The 18456-nt window shown below is 30.5% G+C and overlaps 3 protein-coding genes across 4 annotated transcripts in view; 1 reads left to right on the plus strand and 2 right to left on the minus strand.

Moving 5' to 3' along the window:
- Positions 1–11005: 11005 nt before the first annotated feature.
- Positions 11006–18456, minus strand: part of Sau (Golgi phosphoprotein 3 homolog sauron) — a 33791-nt gene continuing 26340 nt past the window's right edge. The window contains exon 5 of the mRNA XM_074240662.1: positions 11006–11138. The gene's annotated coding sequence lies outside the window, so the exon portion shown is untranslated. The remainder of the gene's footprint in view (positions 11139–18456) is intronic.
- LOC141525924 (uncharacterized) lies at positions 13882–16401 on the plus strand. The gene is made up of 2 exons (XM_074240626.1): positions 13882–14760; positions 14867–16401. The coding sequence occupies exons 1-2, from the start codon at positions 14569–14571 to the stop codon at positions 16382–16384; spliced, it is 1710 nt and encodes a 569-aa protein (XP_074096727.1). The 5' UTR covers positions 13882–14568; the 3' UTR covers positions 16385–16401.
- LOC141525926 (uncharacterized) lies at positions 16406–18171 on the minus strand. 2 transcript variants are annotated; one of them, XM_074240627.1, is made up of 3 exons: positions 17959–18171; positions 17629–17825; positions 16406–17457 (listed from the first exon to the last, which is right to left on the minus strand). In XM_074240627.1, exon 3 carries the CDS (start codon positions 17426–17428, stop codon positions 16472–16474), a length of 957 nt encoding a protein of 318 aa, XP_074096728.1. In that variant the 5' UTR covers positions 17429–17457; positions 17629–17825; positions 17959–18171; the 3' UTR covers positions 16406–16471. The 2 variants fall into 2 exon arrangements, with proteins under 2 accessions (XP_074096728.1, XP_074096729.1); XM_074240628.1 differs by lacking the exon at positions 17629–17825.

Below are 18456 nucleotides of genomic sequence, written 5' to 3' on the forward strand. Positions count from 1 at the left end.
AACGTAATATCACATGTATACACACATTGATATATAAATAAACATTTAAGTCAAGGGTATTTTTCGGCACTACTTAACAAAATAAAATATTTTGTAACAAAATTTCCTTTAAATTCCGACATGAGATCGGCTACAATAGCTAGATTTATCAATAAATCTATCTAAAAATTTTTTAATTTAGATACAGATCAATATCTTTATTAGTATTAATTCGCGTGCTTAAAGGTAAAAGGGCTTATAGCTAAGGTTTAATAGGGATTTGTGCTGAAAGGGCGCATAAAAAAATTTTTTATTTGCCATTCGGTTTGAAATTGTCTGAAACGTAAAAATCTGTGAAAAAAAAATCTGGAAAACGGTTGACCCTAAAGGCCATCCCTGCAACTTCCCGCCAATTCCATACCTAAACGCTTGAAATTACACTTACGACGTTTCTGAACTCTTCGAGCTCAAAAATACAATTTGGGTGTGATTTTGAGCTCTCCGAGCTCAAAGAAATAGCTTTTGAATGCTTTTCAGCTCGAAGAGCTCAAAAGGCTGATAGAAATGAAATAAAACAGTATTTTTTGAATTTTCAAACTGCAATAATTTTTAAATGAGTAAATCGATTTTCACGTGGTTGACAGTATTCCACGCACTTTTTCAGACTCTATGATAAACTTTTGAACACAATCTGATCGAACCGAAAATCTTAGAGAAATTTGAAAAATTTCGACGTGATTTTTGGGGCTCTAATAATTATTTTATTTCGTCAAAAATGATCCGAAAAGAAATAACGAGTTATGTAAAAAAAACACTTTTTTCGAAATTTTTCGATTTCGATAACTCTCAAACGAATAAACCGATTTTGATGGAACTGGTGGCAATCGATGTGATTTTTTAAGCTTAAGAGCTGATTAGTTTTTGGAATTGATTGGTCAAGCCGTTTAAAAATTATTCCAAAAAACGATTTTTTGAAAATTTTATTTTTGAGATTTTTCTAAATCTAACGAAACGAATCGATTCAAATTTTCACGAAATTTAATGGCAATGATACTCTTTGGAACGCCACCTATTTCGATCTGATCGGCCGAGCCGTTCAAAAGTTATAAGAGATTTACACAGACACACACACACACACATACACACACACACACAACCGCAGGGGCACCATTGCGGGAATAGTCAGGGAAGCTTCCTGGGATCTCAAAACGTCGAGATCTGATGAAAACTCGATTTTCGAAAAACGGGGTAAAAACAATAACTTCCCGATTTTCGAAAATTTTAAATTTTCTTAGCGGGAAAGTAAAAATTTGGTATCCTAAAGCTGAAAGGGCGTATATCTCAAGACATATGACCTTTCAGCTTTAAGAAAAGTACTACTTAAAGGTAAAAGGGCGCATAAAAAAAATTATAATGTTGATTCCAAATGTTGAATAATAGTTTCACATGACAAGTTATACTAAAATAACAGCCTCATATATAAAGTTTGATATAAACAAATAGAGAACAAATCAATTAAAAACAAATAACGTAAAAATTAAGTGATTAATTTAAAGTAAAAACTACATAAATAATTGAATCTCGCGTACTTTATTTTTTTTTTGAATATATTTCCTTTTATGATTTTAAAAAATTGTATAGTTGAAATTTTACGCCGCTACTACCACAGAAAGTTTTTTTTCACATTTTTAAACTACCAATAGGGTAAAAGACCCCATTAGTGGCGGGGACCCCATTACTAACACTTTCGTTGACTTTGGTATTTATTCAATTAATGAAATCATTAATTTCAATAGTGAATATATTATTTCTGTTATGTCCGAAAAATATAATCTTAGAATTTGGTAGCTGGACTATCGGAGGTTCGGATAACAGATGAATTTCCCTAACGAAAGGATCGTTAGGTTTTTAATTTATGGGTTCGCGAAGGTGAAAACCCCGGAGAGGGCCCCTTGGAATAGACAATCGACCTCGGAAATAGTGATAATAACCTCCACTTACTATTACGAATCTGACTTGAATGATGATTCGGCCTTCGATTGGACTTTATACCTTTGACTTCCGCTGCTTGGCTTCTCCCTTCCGCCTTCTGACTGGAGGGTGAAGATCGAAAGTTAAAAGATGAATAGCTTCTTAATTTATAAATGATGGCCCTTGTGGAAATAATTCTCTGAAAAAACTCTTGAAAAGTCTTTATAACTCTGAATAAGACTTTTCGAAAGTCTTCACATCCCTAACTAAGTAAAGGAAAGACTTAATAAGTCTTCAAAACTCTGCAATACTCTTCAAAAGTCAAATTTTCCCTGCAATTTCGGAATTTCTCAAAGAGTTATTAAGACTTGATAAGACTTGTTCAATTTTACAGGAAAAGAAGAAAATATTTCTTTTCAAAAAAATTACTTATCAGAATTAAATAAAACTATAAAAAGAATTAATGCATGTTTTAAAAAAATTTTTTTTAAATAATATTTTCATCACGAAAATACTTTGATGGGCATCGAATCACTCATAGTTGAGCAAGTCAAAACATCAACAGCAAATGAAGTGCACTTGATGTTGGAAACAGATACTACTCAAAGAGTAAATCCAATCGGTATTTAATTTAGACTATCAAATATTAAAGTCAACTTTCTAGGTAGGAAAGAATTTTCTATCCACACGCTATCTGCTGGAATTAATTGATACCTAACATATTTTAGTTTACGAATTTACAGTTAGAATCTTTGAGTGTTCTTAGTTTCTAATAGGTGGCATGTGGTTAGAAAATTCTTTCCTACCTAGAAAGTTGACTTTAATATTTGATAGTCCAAATTAAATACCGATTGGATTTACTCTTTGAGTAATATCTGTTTCCAACAGCAAGTGCACTTCATTTGCTGTTGATGTTTTGACTTGCTCAACTATGAGTGATCGATGCCCATCAAAGTATTTTCGTGATGAAAATATTATTTAAAAAAAATTTTTTTAAAACATGCATTAATTCTTTTTCATAGTTTTATTTAATTCTGATAAGTAATTTTTTTGAAAAGAAATATTTTCTTCTTTTCCTGTAAAACTGAACAAGTCTTATCAAGTCTTAATAACTCTTTGAGAAATTCCGAAATTGCAGGGAAAATTTGACTTTTGAAGAGTATTGCAGAGTTTTGAAGACTTATTAAGTCTTTCCTTCACTTAGTTAGGGATGTGAAGAATTTCGAAAAGTCTTATTCAGAGTTATAAAGACTTGTCAAGAGTTTTTTCAGAGAATTATTTCCACAAGGGGGAACACTTCGATTCGGGTTTTTAGTTTATATATTCTAATGAACTGGCCCTATGGGCAAACACGTCTTAATTTACACTTATCACTTATTAACTAATAACAATATAAAACAAGTTGAAGGTTTATATGAGTTCGTAACCGGAGTAACGACTCCGGCAAGCAAAAGTTCGCCGATTATAATTCACAAAAGAAAAGATAATTTGAGAGTGGGACCAGGTCACCGGAACTGCGGGAATCTCGATTATCGTAAAGATGAATCGTGGCTCGAAGAATCACTATCACAGAACTCGGAAATACCGTTGAGGAAATCGAAATGAATAATTAGGGAAAAGATGACTAATTAATTTAATAATTGAAGTCTGCCTATACGTGTCGGGGTATAGGACTCACCCGGGCTTTAAGGCAGAACTGTTACCTTGTAAATAAGCTCGTGAATTATGGTGTTCGCGGTTTTTATCACCTCGGTCGCGATTTGAAAGAGGGGCTACTAATTAAACAATTGGTTCTTTTGACGAGGTGACAATACGCGATAATGTGTATTCTTCAGCCACGAGTGAGTTGTCGCGCAGTCCTGGTTGTGGTTCCCTAAATATGCAAGCGCTGCACTTTTCGGCGGGAATGGGAGGCCCTGTATTATATACGGTATGCCGGATATAACATTTCTAATCTTTAAGACCTTTAGATCAAAAAAATTTTTAATTTTTATTCCAAGTAGAACATTTTTCCATTGAAACAAAAAGTGCCACTAATGAGGTCTTTTACCTTATGTTCTTTTGTAAACTGGCCGAAAAAAAATTATACGCCCTTTCACCTTTAGATCACCAAAATTTCGAATTCTTAAAAGTAAAAGAGCGTATAATTAAAGGCATATGCCATTTTACCTTTATAATTTTTTATTCAATTGTAAGCGTAGAATGGGTCTACTACTCGATTGGCAAAAAAAAATATTTACGCCCTTTTACCTTTAGGCACATGAATTATTATTCTCGATTAACTATTTTTTTACGAATTGATTATTACTATAAATTATTTCTAATCAATTATTATTATTAATGACACTGATGAAGTAAGCAGACGTCTAAAAATTTTTTTTTATTAATTAAATTACAATTAAAAGGATATTTTTAAACAATTGCACTTATAGTTTTTCAAGTTTTTTACATGTGAAATTTTTTTTTAATTGAAATTTTTTCAATAAAAAATCTGTAAATTTTGAAATGTCAGCTAACTTCATATTTATTATTATTATTATTATTATTATTATTATTATTATTATTATTATTGATAATTATCCCTAATTGATTATTATAATTATTGATTATTACGATAAAATCATATGAATTAATGTAAATAAATATTTTAAATTAATTTTAATAAAATATTTAAAATTAATGATTATTTGGAGTTTTTAAATAAACGAGCCGTGCGCATGCGTAAAAAGGGCCGCCAAGTCCGTCAAATATGACAGCACGGGTACGGTCAGATTTCGGAGCAAACGGTAATTTACCCGTGCGCATGCGCGAAGAAATGGCAGAAATGACCATTTGCCCCGTGCCACCGTGCCCCGTGCTGCCCCGTGCCATCGGGCGAATATTCACTCTCTTTATTATTCAATGATAACGATAAAATCGATATACCAATAAGTTGATATGCAATAATAAAAATGTAAGGTTACACATAATTTTTCATAAGTCTATGAATATATACTAATATATTACATAATTAACTCCGACAAAAGTTCCTTAAACTAGAGGAACAAGTATTATATCTTCAAAAGAACTGATTAAGTTAATAAGCCAGCTGAGCCTTAAACAAATATTATAAAATTATACTCTTATTTAATTATAGCTAAATCTTGTGTGCTTCGATATGTTAGGTCTCATACACTTGATATCAAATATAGATGTACTTAAGTTTAAGAAATCCCTTGCGACTGCGAGTCCACTCTGGAACCACTCTGTTTCCAGAGTCAGAGTGGAATCATACTAGATCCAGAGTGTTTCCAGAGTGGTTTTGTGCCTTTTTTTCAGAGTGAAACCAGATTGGATACAGATTGAAACCAGACTGTATTCAGAGTGATTACAGAGTGAATACAGAGTGAATACAAATTGAATACATAGTGGACCCATAGTGAACACATAGAAAATTCAAGATCGATACAGAATGGAATCAACGTGAAGCCAAAGCGGAGCCAGATTGGTTATTCAGTGAAATTATAGTGGAGCCAGAATGAAACCAAAGTGGATACACAGTGGATTCACGATCGATACAGAATGAATTCATAGTGGACCCGAAGCGGGTCCAGATTGGTTATCGAGTGAGACCAGAGTGGATGCGGAGTAGAGCCAGAATAAAACCAAAGTGGCGTCGGAGTTGAATCAGAATGCAACCTGAATAAAATTCGATTGGAATCAAAATGGAATGAGAGTAGATAAAGAATAAAACCAGAGTAGAACCAAAGTGAATACAAATTGTTGCAGAGTGAACTTTAATTATTTTCTTAGCAAATCCTTTATGAATTTTGAGTTACTCCAAAGTATTTTTAGATTAAATCCAAAGAATTTTTAGAACGGACCTGTCATGTTTACACTTCAGTATACCTACTGTGAATTTATATCGATCTTGTTTCGTCTGATCAAAATACATATGGTTCAAAACGTTCGTATTGCTACATAATTTTTAGTAGATTTCATAAAAATCTAACTATTGCAGCCGTCCTCATGGCGCAACTTTTAAAAAATTTAGCCATTTTCTGACTCAGTTTTTTGAGCTGATTCAGAAAATGTAGTTTATTCAAAAGTTTATATATATATATATATATATATATATATATATATATATATATATTGGCCACGTCTAATCATATATAATCAGATTTACTTATGCATTATTATATATGATCATATATAATTATTTTTACTCATATATGTCTGATAAAAAAATGCTTTCGAGAATAACAAATTCATTTCATAAATACATAGAGAAATGGAATAGTACGGTAATGGTTCGTTACAATATTAGGATAATCAATTCATGACAATATTAAATAAAAAAATCGCAGGCGTATGGAGGGCTCGAACTCAAATCTTTTTAGCTGGAAGCCGTCTGGAACGCTGCTCACTCGTCCAAGTCACCAGCATTAATATTGAAAGACATAAATTTATTAGACTTTTAACAACAGAAAGTACTGGTTTTTATAAAAATTTTTGCAATTTCATCAAATTCCGGAATTCAATAGATTTTTGTAAAGTTTAAGAACTTATTAAATTTGATAAAATTCGCAAAGTACAATAAAATTACAAAAAAATTATGTCATTATTAAAAAAATTAGAAAATAGTCACTGTCAATAAATTTTTCGGTAATTATTGACAAGCTGTATGTCAGTGTCAAAACAATCGTATTGCCAGTCTAAAAAAAAACTTTTAAGGTCCCAAAAGTATTATCGCAAGATGTTTTGATCATATATGTTTGATCATTCCAAACCTCATGTATAATCATATATGATCAGACAAAAATTTTTTTTCATCGTATATACGATACTACTTGACGTACAAGTTCATAGAAATTGACGTGATAATTAATTTGGATATCTAAATCGAAACATTGTCAAGTTTGGTAACTAAATAAAATTGTGTAATATCGTTATAATATTCTGATCGTTTCATTTTGTTTATAATTATTGGACCTACTAATTCTTGAATTTCATTTTTTCACTGGAAACCGACGAACGAAATGCTACTACGTTGGTCATCATTAATTTTTGACTTCTTTAAACCATAAAATTTGAAAGTAAAGTAAGAATGAAAGTGAACTTTGAAGTATTACGACAAATTTATTTTTACTTTAAATAAAAGTCATTGGAAAATTAATTTTTTCAAGTTCTATATTTTTTTCCTGTGATTTTTAATGCACAATTATAGACTGTATACATATAGTGAATAGGTTCATGTACGAAAAGCATTTTAAAAAACAGCTGTAGTAAAAACTATGTCATGATTGATATGTAATTTTTTAAGAGAATTTAGGAGATAAATTGAAGCATACATTTTTACCGACATATATTACGCATGACTTTATTTTCTTCACCAGATATATTATATATAGACATTTACAATTTTCTGAAACTTACGTTCTATATGATAGGAATTTTATATTTTCTATTTTTGATTTTAAATACAATTTTCGATGCTGATCAACTCATAATTGATATAATAAAGTTTTTATTAAAATAGTTTTAGTGTACGTAAGATTGGGAGAAATCTTTAAATTTGTCAAAGATGAGATGAATAACAACTTTGATTATAAAAACTGATTGAGAAGAATTAATTTTTAATACTCTTTAATCAACATTTTTAAATAGAGATGTGACTAAATAAACAAACTGTTAATGTTGATTAATATATTAATATATATCATTGAAATTATAAAAGGATACGTTTTCCACTATGTAACATCTTATTATGTACATTTATATAATAAAGATGGAAAAAACTTTAAGAAGTATATTAATAATTGATTAATTTTTTCCAATGAAGGTAATTTATTATTTATATTAAATTATTTACACATTCAGATCCCTATGAAGTTTTATCGGGTCTGACTTTAGTTTTGCTGTAGTTTTATCTTAATTCATTTCGATTTTATCCGAACTTATTCTAAATTTACTGACAGTTTAATCTAATTTTTAATAACTCCATTGTGACTCATGCAAATTTCACGTTGACTTCACGCTAGTTTAAATCTGAATGAATTCTGATTTGATTATTATTTTACTCTGATTTCATTTTAATTTCATGTTGATTCCACTTTGAAGCCATCTTGATTTTATGTAAAATTCACTTTGATTCTAATCTGGTTCCATTCTGGTATCACTCTGGTCCACTTCGGTTTCATTCTGGATTCACTTTGATTCCACTCTGGTTCCACTTTAATTACATTCTGAGTCCAATTTGATTCCACTCTAGTTCTAGTCTGGGTCCACTCTGGTTCCACTATAGTTTCATTCTGAGTCCAATCTGATTCCACTCTGGCTTTAGTCCGGGTTCACTTTGGTTTCACTTTAGTTTCATTCTGAGTTCAATTTGATTCTACTCTGGCTTTAGTCTGGGTTCACTCTGGTTCCACTTTAATTTTATTCTGAGTTCACTTTGATTCCACTCTGGCTTTAGTCTGGGTGCACTCTGGTTTCATGCTGGAAAATAGGCACAAAACCACTCTGGAAACACTCTGGAACCATCATGATTCCATAATGTTTCCAGAATTTTTTCAGACTGATTTGAAAGTCGCAAGGGAACTGAAATAACAAGGGTTTGGATGCATTGACAATTTCATTATTTAATGATGTAGCAATAAAATCGATATTACCATTAAATGGATTTTCGATAATGATTATGTAAACATACTTACGTTTTATTAAGGTCTATAAAAAATATGTAATATTGCTATTATAAAATTAAAGTGCCATTTCTTCAATAAAATTATTTTTGAATGTATAGTTTTAAGAAAAACTACTCAAAATACTTTCATATAACTGTACATGAATATAATGGTTTTATAATAACATATATAAGTGATACATAATTATATATAACTTTATCTATCAAATTTAATTGCAATGCATGCATATATTTTTATATAAGATATATAGCTATATATATGTTATATCTACTTATATATAAGTTATATATAATTAGACCTGGCCAATTTTCAGGTCTAATTATATATAAGTTACCATATATAATGTAACAGGCCGCTTTTAGCGTCACCTGTTAATCAGTTGTTTCCTATTTAACTTTAATTTTATTTTTAAATAAGCAATTTTCCAGTTGTGAGGAAGGTCATTGGTTGGATTCGCCGCGACCGAGTCGCCCTCGCGCGGGTAAAAAAAAAACGATCGAAACTCAACTGCGCGCGAAATCAATTTAAATTACGATTGATCATTTGAGTTAGATAATAAGTTAGTTTTAAGATAAGGAGTATTGTTCGGTACTATAGACGACAGCCATTTTACCCGAGAAGAGGATCATCGACGAGCATCATCGACGTGGGATAACCCCGAGAAAATCACCGACGACGGAAAGCTGACCCGAGGATCAAACGACGGACTGGTCAGTCTACGGGGCTGAACGAGTGGCGCAGGCGCGAAGTTGTCGAGCTGGCTGTTGAGCGAGCCAATGCTCCAGTCAATAGATCAAAATAAGATAAGTCGATATTGGAAAATTGAACAGGCAGAGCCATCTCTGGAGCGTCAAGCGAATCAAGTGTCCAGAGAGAGGGGAGTGCAGCCAGGCGGGGAACAACCAAGCCATGCTTCTTCCTTCCACGTGCTCCCGCTACAAGAAACAGACGCTGATATTTTGAGGTTTTTTTACACTGCGATATTTCTTGTCAGTTGCTGTACACTGGTTTATTTTTTGTTACTTATTGATTTAAAGTAATTATTACGACGACGTGAATAATTATAAATATTCTTACGACGGATTGTCGATAATTTTGAGCAATCGACTACGACGTGAGAATTGCTTGTCAACTATTGTGATCGCCCTGATTAAAAATATTGATTGAAAAGTATTGAAAATTTTTTCAATTCTTTTCAATCCACACAGAGATTTTGAAAAATATTGAATGGAATTGAAACTTCAATTATTTGAATACTTTCTAATATCTTATAATGGAATTAAAAAGTATTGAACAAGATTCATTCTTGGATGTCTTTAATACTTTTTAATTCTAAAATGGAATTCAAAAGTATTGAATGGGACTAAATTTTTTATCGTTTCAATACTTTTCAATTAAGAAGTGAAATTCAAAAGTATTGAAAAAGATTCATTCTTGGATGTCTTTAATACTTTTCAATGCTAAAATACAATTTAAAAGTATTCAATATAATTGAAACTTTTATGATCTGTAATTTATTCTTATTTTTTGTAAAGAATGAAACCCCGGAAAAAATAATTAGGCCGCATAATACGTGGAAAATAAACGTGTCAGGTAAAATCAGAAGGCTATAAAAAAAATTGCTCGTCCAAAAATTCGAACCGTGCATCTCACACTCCCCAGAATGACAGCTTCCCAGTCAACCCAATATATATATATTGTTGTCTAGAACCATCGTGTATGATGTCAAGTTCAGCTAAGAATGAATTTTATCAAATTTCAACCTCAAAAGGGATTGGGGGCGTTTACTATGAAAATCTTTCATAGCCAAACAATAGTTTTTATGGACTCAAAGTTTTGTTGGAACCTTTTATTTATAATGTGAAAATCATCTCTAATAGGATCTTACGAAATTTCTCTATCACATAGGTGTGCGGGAGTGATAATTGTCAAAAAATTAATATTCTTCAAATACAGTTCCTGTAGATCTAAAATTTAATAAGAATCTTAAGAGCAATAGGAAATTGCAGGGATAGCCTCTAAGGTCAACAGATTTAAATATTTTTTTTTTTTTAAATTATATTTTCTTACAACTAATGTTACATAAATTATTGCAAAAACTAAAATTGGCGGTATTACAAAAATAAAATTTGTTTTTAAATAATGTATTGCATAACAATAAATAAAAGTAAATAAAAGTAAACAAATATCATGATTCTTCATGATTCATCAATAATAAATGCAGTCGAGTCCTCCGAATCTGGCTCTTCGTTCAAATCGTCCATTTCTCCATCAACACCGTTATTAATTTGGATCTCCCCTTCATCTTCAGAATCATGATTTGATCTTAGCGGTGGGGTTGGTTCTTTGACAGCTTTTTCAGTTTTGGTTTTAATTGTATTGCCTTTAAATTTAGCAATGAATTTTGAAATGTAACGTTCCAAAGAGCCAAGGTGTTAAAAATGATATTTTCATGCATACCATGAGTAAACACTGAATTTCGGAGATAATGTTCGAAGAAACCTAAATGAAAAGAAATATTGTTAGACTAATTATTAATAACTATTAAAAAACGGAAAGGAAGAGTCAGGACAGGGAAAAGTCATTATTGTGGGAAATGTTAATGCAAGAACATGGAATTAAGAAAGTTGGTATTCCGGAGTGGAAGAAGATGTTAAAAGAACAAGAAATATGACGCAGAAAAAAGAACAATTTCTGGTTAACTATGCTATAGTAGATACAGAATATATGAAAAAAATAAAAGAATTTATAGTACTAGAAAATCGAACGTGCGTTGCGCGCTTCTGTCAAAATTTTTATTATCGACAATTTAATTTATCAATATTTTCACAAATTTAACAATTAGAGATAATCATAAATTTTTTAGCTGTAGAGCAGTAATATTTAATTACTGAACACAAAATTATCGTGAATTATACATTTACACGGTCGACGGTGTAAAAATATTCAATTCACACCGCCTAAATTTAACACCGTATTTAAAAAGTAAAGATGGTGCATTAATTATGGATATTGTAAATCAATCATCAGCGGGGTCTATTTCATTTTACAGTCGATGTTTAATCAATGGTAAAATGTATCACAGTCAGATGTATAATCAGGCTAAAAAGACAAATAATTCATTTATTAAAATGACAGATGGTAGAATGGCCCAAATCATACGATTTTTAATGAAAGATGACTATGCTTTCGTAGAAGCTTGCATTCTGGATGTTGACATGATGGAACAATGTGATCATTTGTGGACAATAACGGACCGTGCCAAAGAAACCGTAATAATGCCGGTAACCATAATTGAAAGCAAAATGATATACATATCGATAAAAGCGATGACATGTAATGAGAAAGATCAGAATTACTTAACTCAACAGCCGAATGACTTTGAAGTTCAGTAGTGTAGTAGTGATACTCCAGATGTAACTTTGTATATAAAAAATAATTCAAAAAATGTAACTTGTAATCAAAATGAACTCGTTTTTACTTAATATTATGTAAATGCAAGAAAAATTTGTAAAAATACAACAATAAAATTTATTATTACATAAAAACTCACATTTCATTTAGTGATTTAGATTTATCATTTGATAAGGTAATTTGTAACGTAGAGATCAAACTTTCTATTCGATAATAAGAAATTAAAATTTTACAGCTTCTAAGCAAAAAAAAATTTCAATTGATTTCAGGAGATAAAAGATTGGAAAATTTAAATTTTGGCTTCAGTTAATTAATTAAAAAAAAAAAACAGAAACATTGAAAACTCTGATTAATTAAAATTTTTTGTAATCCTACACGTGATCCAAAATATTAAACTATTAAACTACTAAACTATTAAATATTAAACTATAAATAGGAGAAAGATTGAAAAAAATTCACAAATTTGAATTAATATCAATTAAATTTGAAGCCAACGCGTCGGAAATTTAGGACTATTGTAATATTGAGAATGATGCAGAAAGATTCACAAATTTCAATAAATTTTAATTTTTTCAATCTTATATGTGACCCGAAATAAGTGACTATTTTGTTATTGAAAAAGATTCAGAAAAATTGACAACTCTAAATTAATTTTAATTTTTTCAATCCTGCACGTGATCGAAAATTAAAAATTATTTTGGTATTGAGAAAGATTCAAAAATATTCACAAATTTGAATTCATATCAATTTATTTGAAGTCAACGCATACTTAGAAATATAGAACTATTGTGGTATTGAAAAGGATTCAGAAAGATTCAAAAATTGTTATTAATTCTAATTTTTTCAATCTTATGTGTGACCCGAAATAAGTGACTATTTTGTTATTGAAAAAGATTCAGAAAAATTGACAACTCTAAATTAATTTTAATTTTTTTCAATCCTACACGTGATCGAAAATTAAAAACTATTTTGGTATTGAGAAAGATTCAAAAATATTCACAAATTTGAATTCATATCAATTTATTTGAAGTCAACGCATACTTAGAAATATAGAACTATTGTGGTATTGAGAAGGATTCAGAAAGATTCAAAAATTTTTATTAATTCTAATTTTTTTCAATCTTATATGTGACCCGAAATGAGTGACTATTTTGTTATTGAAAAAGATTCAGAAAAATTGAAAACTCTCAATTAATTTTAATTTTTTTCAATCCTACGCGTGATCTGAAATAAGAAATTATTTTGGTATTGAGATGGATTCAGAAAGATTGAAAGCTCTCAATCAATTTTAATTTTTTTCAATCCTACACTTGATCTGAAATAAGAAACTATTTTGGTATTGAGAAGGATTCAGAAAGATTGAAAATGTTAATCCATTTGAATCTTTCTTAATCCATCTCATAACTCGAAATGTGGAATTATTTTGGTATTGAGAAGAATTCAAAAAGATTGAAAACTGTCAATTAATTTGAATCTTTTTCAATCCCACACGTAACCCGAAAATACGGAACTTTTTTGTTATTGAAGAGGATTCAAAAAGATTAAAAATATCAATTCATCTGAATCTTTTTCAATTCTTTAAGAGTTCAGAAATTCTTATATTATTTTTAGATTCAATATAATTGAAAAGTATTAATTTTATGTTCAGATGAAAAACTTGTGGGATAGGATTTATTCAAAAGTATTCAATTCTCATCTTTTTCAATACTTTTCAATGAGTATTTTTAATCAGGGCGACGCACTTCCCATTGTTGGAAAATTCTTTTTGTACATCACACCGTGTTGAAACGCGGGGGTCAATTCGACGTGGAAGCCGAGGACGACGGAGCCGTGCGACCCAGCCCGGACAATATTTAATTGCTGTAATTTTTTTTTTGGGAGAACGACGCCTTCTACCAGGGTAAGTGGCCTCGTCTTTGAAAAATCTCCTGGGATTCACCTACTCGGAAGAAGCTTACGAGTGACTTAATTTTTTTTTGTTGTTCTTAATTTTTTTTAATTTTTATTTCAATTTTATTTTGTGCATTTATTCCGGAGATTATCCCACGAGGTATTTCTGGTACCAAAAATAATTGTTGTAGTGATTATTCACATTCTTATGTGTTACTGTCATAATCCCGATTATTGAGCTTCGGTCGTGCGGGTAATGCGCCGGTTGAGAATGTTATGTTGACAGAATCAATCGATTTAATTGGGTATTTGCATGATTTTGATATTCATAAACTTTTGATATTTTTACATTCTATATAATTTTTTAAAATTTTTGGAAAAACAATTTTTCGATTTTGTTCTTAAAAATTTTAATAATTTAATAAATAAAAATATGCAGATATTTAAATGAATAAGTAGCTCCATCTCGTGTATGTGACGTCATAGTGCTTATTTCATTTGAAATTTTAAGCGCCAATCTCTTGTAAACACGTGGCAGGTGTAAACAATTGTTGTGTTAATTGTGATTGATTAAAAAAAGATCCGGTTGTGTTGTTTATAATAAAATAAAATTATTTAATTACTCGAAATGTCGTCAAAAAATGAGTTTTATTGGTGTATAGTTCCAACGTGTAGAAATACTGGTAAATCGACACCAGAAAAAATTTTTATAAATGTTCCATTAAATTCTGTTAAACGGAAAAATTGGTTAGATGCATGTGGAAATAAAACTCATTATTCATCATCAACTCGGCTTTATTGTTGTGAAGATCATTTTGACGTAAGTATTTATTAAAAATTTATTTTAATGTTTACATAAAATCATAACCTAAATTTGTGATTTTCGTCTCATTGCATGAATTGATGTTGAATTTTATTCATTTTAGCTCAAAGTGGATTTAGAAAATTGGCTGGAATGGACAATGGTTGGTGGTAACAAACGTATGAGGAATAATGTTATACCTCATAAATTTATTGAGCAATCAAAATCATTAAGCATGGGTGATGGAAGTAGAGAGAATCCTCAAGCTCCTTCAATGAAAGTTGATAAAGTAGGTACTGAAGCAATGGATCTAAATATTGGCAAGTTACGGCTGGATCAAAACTTAGGAGGTATAATGGACGATTTACATTCTGACCTATTAAATTTCAATACACCAGAAGATTTTCAAAAGAATAAATCCAATGTTTGTGACGATCCCCCTGCCACTGGAGGTCAAAAACTCCATGTTGGTGTCCAAGTAAAAATAAGGAGTTCATACAGAAGTGTAAAAGTTCAATGTAAACCTGTGACTAAAGATCGTTCATCATCTCCAATTGAGCAGTTGGTTGATGATATAAATGCGCATAATTTTATTTCTCAACCAGCTAATAATGATCAATTATTGAATCCTTCACCTAATACTACGAATTTATCTTCTAACACAACGGCTAGTTCATTCCCTACTTCATCAGATAATTTTTTAACATCAAATGGAAGTACAGAAAATAAGTGGAAAAATGCATTTCAACAAGGAGAATTTCAGAAGCGTAATTTAAAGCAAACATTTGAAAGAATTCGGCTGTCACCTCGTAAATACATCGGGATTCCAAGTGATTGTATGATATGCATGATATGCATGGATATTATCGATATTTTACGTATGGCTAATTTAAGTGACATTGATATATTTATTACGTTAAAAAAAATAAGATTGAATGAGAGTTTTGCGATTTTAGCTGATGACTTTGGAATGTCCACTTCTAATATAAGTCGTATCTTTACTAAGACTTTGCCAGTCATGGCAGAATATCTAAAAGACTTTATTATATGGCCTTCATCAGCAAGAATTAAACTTCAGTTGCCAATAAGTTTCCGAAGCCGTTATACAGCAGTAGAAACAATCATTGATTGTTTAGAAATTGAAATTGAAAAGTCAACAGATCCTGTTAAACAATCATTAACCTGGTCTAAATACAAAAAATGCAATACGGTCAAATATTTAATTTCTTGTACACCTGATGGCATAGTTAATTTTATTTCACCTGGATTCGGTGGTAGAACATCGGATGCTGAAATAGTTTCTCAATCTGGATATTTGGATTGTTTAAAACCAGGCGCTGCTATACTGGCTGATAGAGGCTTCAAACACATAGAAAATTTTGTAGTTGAAAAAAAATGTACATTAATTAGACCACCAACAGTAAGTTCTGAGAAGCAACCAAGTCATGATGAAGTGTTAACAACAAAACGAATCGCGAATCTCCGTATTCACATTGAAAGATTAATAAGAAGAATACTAGAATTTGAAATTTGCGAACCTCATTCATGTGTAAATATTAAACTTATTCCACAGATGGATAATATAATGACAATCGCCGCAGCTTTAACTAATCTACAAGAACCATTGATCAAAAAAACATAAGTTTTAAAAGTTGTTGTTCAATAAAAATGTAATATTTATATTAAGAATTCAATTTTTGTATTTTTTTTTTTTATTAAATAATTTAATTTATTTCAATGAATTAAATAAACGCTTGAAAATACAATTTTTCCAAAATTTACTTAGGTCTTTTAGTAATTTTTCAACTACTTGTGAATCATAATCCATAATAATAGATTTGAATTGCCGTGTTTCTTCAAAAGTTGGGTCTGCTACGATAAACATTGCTTTTTTTCTTCCTGTGAAAAGCATTTGCATCTGCATTTGAATAAAATATTTTATTGCAATTTTATTGTAATTGTCAGTGTCAATATAAGTGCGAAAGCTTTTTTGAGACGTCGGGCATTTAATTTCTACCACGAATTCGTCATCTATTGCATCTGGAGAAGCTCCTAAGTACGGGTGATTTTGGGATAAGAATAAACCACACTTTTGGAATTTACGCTTCAACTTCTGCTCAACTTGTTGTAAAACTGTAGCTTCCAGCTCTTTACCTCGTTCCATAGCTTTTGTATTGCGTATTTTTTGACTTCCAACTAGCAACTCTACTAACGTTCCATTAGGTGTATTATAGCGGGATGCTTCATAAGCTTTCGACGCTGTTATTCGTCCATACCGCAATGAAAACCAAAGATCACAATCTGCTTGGTTTTGAGTTTCCTTTTCTATATTATCACACAAGTCAGAAGACATTCGATTTGCACTAAATTGTATAAAATTATCGCATAATGTTCCTCCTAAATTAATAAAGTCCACTAATAAATTGTGTATTGAGAGGCTTTTTTCAGTATTCTCAGAGTTGAAATACTTCAAGATTTGGCTCTGTACGTTTTTTTGTTTTGTTCTATTGACAAATTCTTGCAAAGTATTGAAAGACTTAGGTACAGCAGTAATATTTGTCTCAGAATCAAAATCTGTCACTGGAATGAATTTGATTGCTGACCCAACTTGAGATAAAACTGATTTACGCCAGTAACATTCAACATCAGTTGGAGATGGTTCTTCCGATCGTCTGTGTAGCCACATTAAAAACGCGATTGAGTGCTTACATCCACCTAAAAAAAGTATAACAAGAAGTGATTATTGGTTATAATATTATCAAAATATTTATTTTAGCATATTATATAACGTGTGTATTAGATATGAATGTTTATGCAAGAAATTATGAAACAAACAATAACCGCAATGATTTTATTACTTGAATATTGTTAAATTATTTTATTTACCTGACGATGCGGCGCAATCATGACACTGAATCAATAAAATTTCTTCATCAACAATATTTATAACTACAGTCACTCTATATGATTTATTATGTACTCTGTGTTCAGGACAAATAAGACACTTGAGAGTACATTCAGGTCCCTAAAGCTTAATTTGTACATATTCAATGGCTGCATCTCCATATGACTTTCTCCCAGATCTATAATTCAAAATATTAAAATAAATATTATTTATGTAACAGCTAATGAATACTTTATGAACTTGTTGATAAAAAAGCACCGATTTATTTATAACTAATATCTAAATAAACAGCTGTATTAAAATATACGAACATGCTAGCTTTTGCTCCTTTCATTTCTGCTGATACAAAATCAGAGTTTGTAGCGAGATAAGTTGCAACCATGAATGCATCAACTCGCGGTAAATTATCAGACCGTGCTTCACTAAAACCAGGATCCACTTTTCGCCGAGGCATTTTTATTAATTCGTTGATAATCACAAACTACACTGTTGAACTGATGCTTCTCAAAAGTCTTAGTATAATAACATTGACATGTTCATAACCTCCAAACACATTCACTTTAAATTTAAAAAACATTTCACAAAAATTTATTTCACTTTTAATTATTTTCAACAAAATCTAGCATTAAAAATAGGATGTATAAAACTTAAAATTGAAAAAACTTAACTTTAAGTTTTTAGCAATGTAAAATATTATACATGACTTAAATGCTCATTCAAATATACGCGCTACAAACAGCTCAATGACGTCACACCAATCACATCACGTTTTACATCACGTGACTTTTATGTAATTTAGGACCACTTTT

The sequence above is a fragment of the Cotesia typhae genome, unplaced genomic scaffold (assembly GCF_013202065.1).
Source record: "Cotesia typhae breed Kobodo isofemale line unplaced genomic scaffold, CoteBio_Ctyphae contig_28, whole genome shotgun sequence".
Taxonomy (NCBI): Eukaryota; Metazoa; Arthropoda; class Insecta; order Hymenoptera; family Braconidae; genus Cotesia; species Cotesia typhae.